Source organism: Coccidioides immitis (genome assembly GCF_000149335.2).
Source record: "Coccidioides immitis RS genomic scaffold supercont3.1, whole genome shotgun sequence".
In the NCBI taxonomy this organism is placed as follows: domain Eukaryota; kingdom Fungi; phylum Ascomycota; class Eurotiomycetes; order Onygenales; family Onygenaceae; genus Coccidioides; species Coccidioides immitis.
Genome location: NW_004504310.1, coordinates 104,962 through 107,439, shown reverse-complemented (window position 1 = coordinate 107,439; position 2,478 = coordinate 104,962). Strand labels below are relative to the sequence as shown.

Below are 2,478 nucleotides of genomic sequence, written 5' to 3'. Positions count from 1 at the left end.
TGCATAACTTGTTCTTAATATACTCTTGTATAATCTCTGTCTGCTTGAGCAATAATCTATAAATTGGCATATATGAGAGCTTACAGTCATCTTTAAGAATAATCAGATGACTGATCTTTATTAATTCTGGTAACTCTTCTGTTTTTTCTTCTGAGAAAATATCTTTATAGTCTCTCAATCACTCAGGCACTTCTGTCAGAACTTGGTTGTTGTCTGATACAAAAATAATATAAGAGAGTTTGTTCTTGATGTACACTGCTTAAAGAAATCTATCTGTATTCAGAAGTTCTACTGTTTTCTCTGAGAGTTGATAATATTATGTCTTGTTCTTCCAGTCTATATCTGGATCAAAATCTTCTAACTATAGCATACCTAGAACTATATTCATATTGACCATATTAATTACTCTGAATGTATATCTTACTATTTTTGTGATCTCTATGAAGTTTGTTATAGTAAGTTGAGTCTTGTAGATGTTATATCAATCAGTCTCAGCTCTGTTCAACATCTTAATGACTTCCATGGGTGTCTCTGGTTGATCCCAGTCCAATTGGGATGCCAGTTTGTAGGAGATACTGTTCACTGTGGTATCTGAGTCCAACAGTACAGCTTGCTCCATAATATTAATTACTGTGAATGTATATCTTACTATTTTTGTGATCTCTATGAAGTTTGTTATAGTAAGTTGAGTTTTGTAGATGTTATATCAATCAGTCTCAGCTCTGTTCAATATCTTAATGACTCCCATGAGTGTCTCTGGTTGATCCCAGTTCAATTGGAACACTAGTTTATAGAAGATACTGTTCACTATAGTACCTGAGTTTAACAGTACAGCTTGCTCTGTAAAATCATCTGATAATGTAGTCAGTGTGGCTGACAGACACATACTGTGCCTGCTTGTCTTCTCTATTAGATTAACACTCTGTCTTTCTAATATTTGATCTGGGTCTTGCATGGGCTTTGCAGCTCTAGTCTTTACATAGTTCTTGTTCTTTTTATCTGTCTGCTGGGACTTGTTGGAGCTGTTTGTACAGAACTTTATCTTATAATCTGGTTGACCATATTTTAGACAGAGTTTTTTGTTTATTTGTTGTTTGTGTTTCTCTTCTAATACTATTGAAAGTAGTTTTACTGATATCTTCTTTGTTGTAAATAATCTTTTTTATTATCTTGTTAAAATGTACTTTTCTCTTGAGAGATAGAGATTTTCTGTTTCTTCTCACTTTAATTCTTATTCTACTGACTTTGTTTCTTCTTTTCTAGAATGAACTTGATAAGTGTTGCTTGTTCTTGTAGTTCCACAACTATTTTTGGTTGGTGTTGCAGCTTATTAAGTTCAGTCTGGATAATTAATCTGAGCTTTGTCTGTAGAAAGAGTATATAAAAAGATTCATCTGGTAGATTATTCAGATTCTGCTTGAGTTTAGTGATGTATATGAAAAATAAAAGTATGAACTAATTTTCTTGTTGGACAGCATTGTGGTAGTACTGTATTGTATCTTGACTGCATGTTATTTTAGGTTTAATGTTGTTCTTACATCACATCTTGAATTTGCTTTATGATGTGAGTACTTGTTCTCTCTTTATTTTCAGTATCTGCTAATGCATCTGAAGTTTGTTATGAAAATAACTGAATATCTAATTAATTCTGACTGCATCTGATGTTTTTTGTAATAATTTTCTCAGATAAAACTGCTGTCTTATTAAAGCTAACTACAATTTGCACTTATCAAGTGATTTACTATAGTAGTAAGATGCTTTTAAAGGCTTCACATTGTTGAAATTATCTGACTTCTCTATCAGTTATGTGTGTAAGAGAAACTCTAAAGAGAAATTGTTGTTTATTATTCTTTGTTTATATTCTATCTGCTTCTGCAGCTTGTGTATCTTGTTTTATTTATATATGTCTGCTAGATTCTTTTGCCACTATATCTTCTTTTCTTTAAAGATCTTCTCTCTTTAAGTTTTGTCCAATGTATTAAGAGATATATCTCCATTGCCTGTATTATTTGCTGGTGTCTTACTGATAGTAGCTCTACTGCTATCAGCACCTTCATCAATGTTTATCTTTTCCATATTGGTGTCTACCTTTATCAGATCTGCAATGTGAGATGCTGTTGTGGTTTATCTTGTGGGTCTTGGTAGTATCATACTGACTTAATTATATATTAGAGTGTTCAGAATGTTAGCAGAACTGGTTGTGGCTTATGTAGATTTTCTCAGAATTAGAGATATGAAAGAGCTAAGTAGATACAATGCTGTAACTGATGAAAGAGAGTTGTGTGTAGAATGTAGAGATTCTCTAACTAGAAGACTGAATGCTGGGGTTTCTATAATTCATGCAAATCATGTGATTCTTATACATTCAGAGTTGGGGTTATGTGAATACCTCTGAACATCCAATATCATCTGATGCTTGGTTGGTCTAGATCTACATTTATAACAAATAAAGACCCATTGTGAAAATCTGCATTCTTA

At 32.4% G+C, this 2,478-nt stretch overlaps 1 protein-coding gene across 1 annotated transcript; it reads right to left on the bottom strand.

The window, feature by feature from the left end:
* Positions 1-481: 481 nt before the first annotated feature.
* On the bottom strand, positions 482-2,076 carry CIMG_12570 (uncharacterized protein; the record flags this gene model as incomplete). The annotated part of the gene is made up of 7 exons (XM_001249261.2): positions 482-582; positions 817-840; positions 889-1,107; positions 1,245-1,354; positions 1,539-1,608; positions 1,743-1,796; positions 2,025-2,076. 7 exons carry the CDS (start codon positions 2,074-2,076, stop codon positions 482-484), a joined length of 630 nt encoding a protein of 209 aa, XP_001249262.2.
* Between the last annotated feature and the right edge of the window lie 402 nt (positions 2,077-2,478).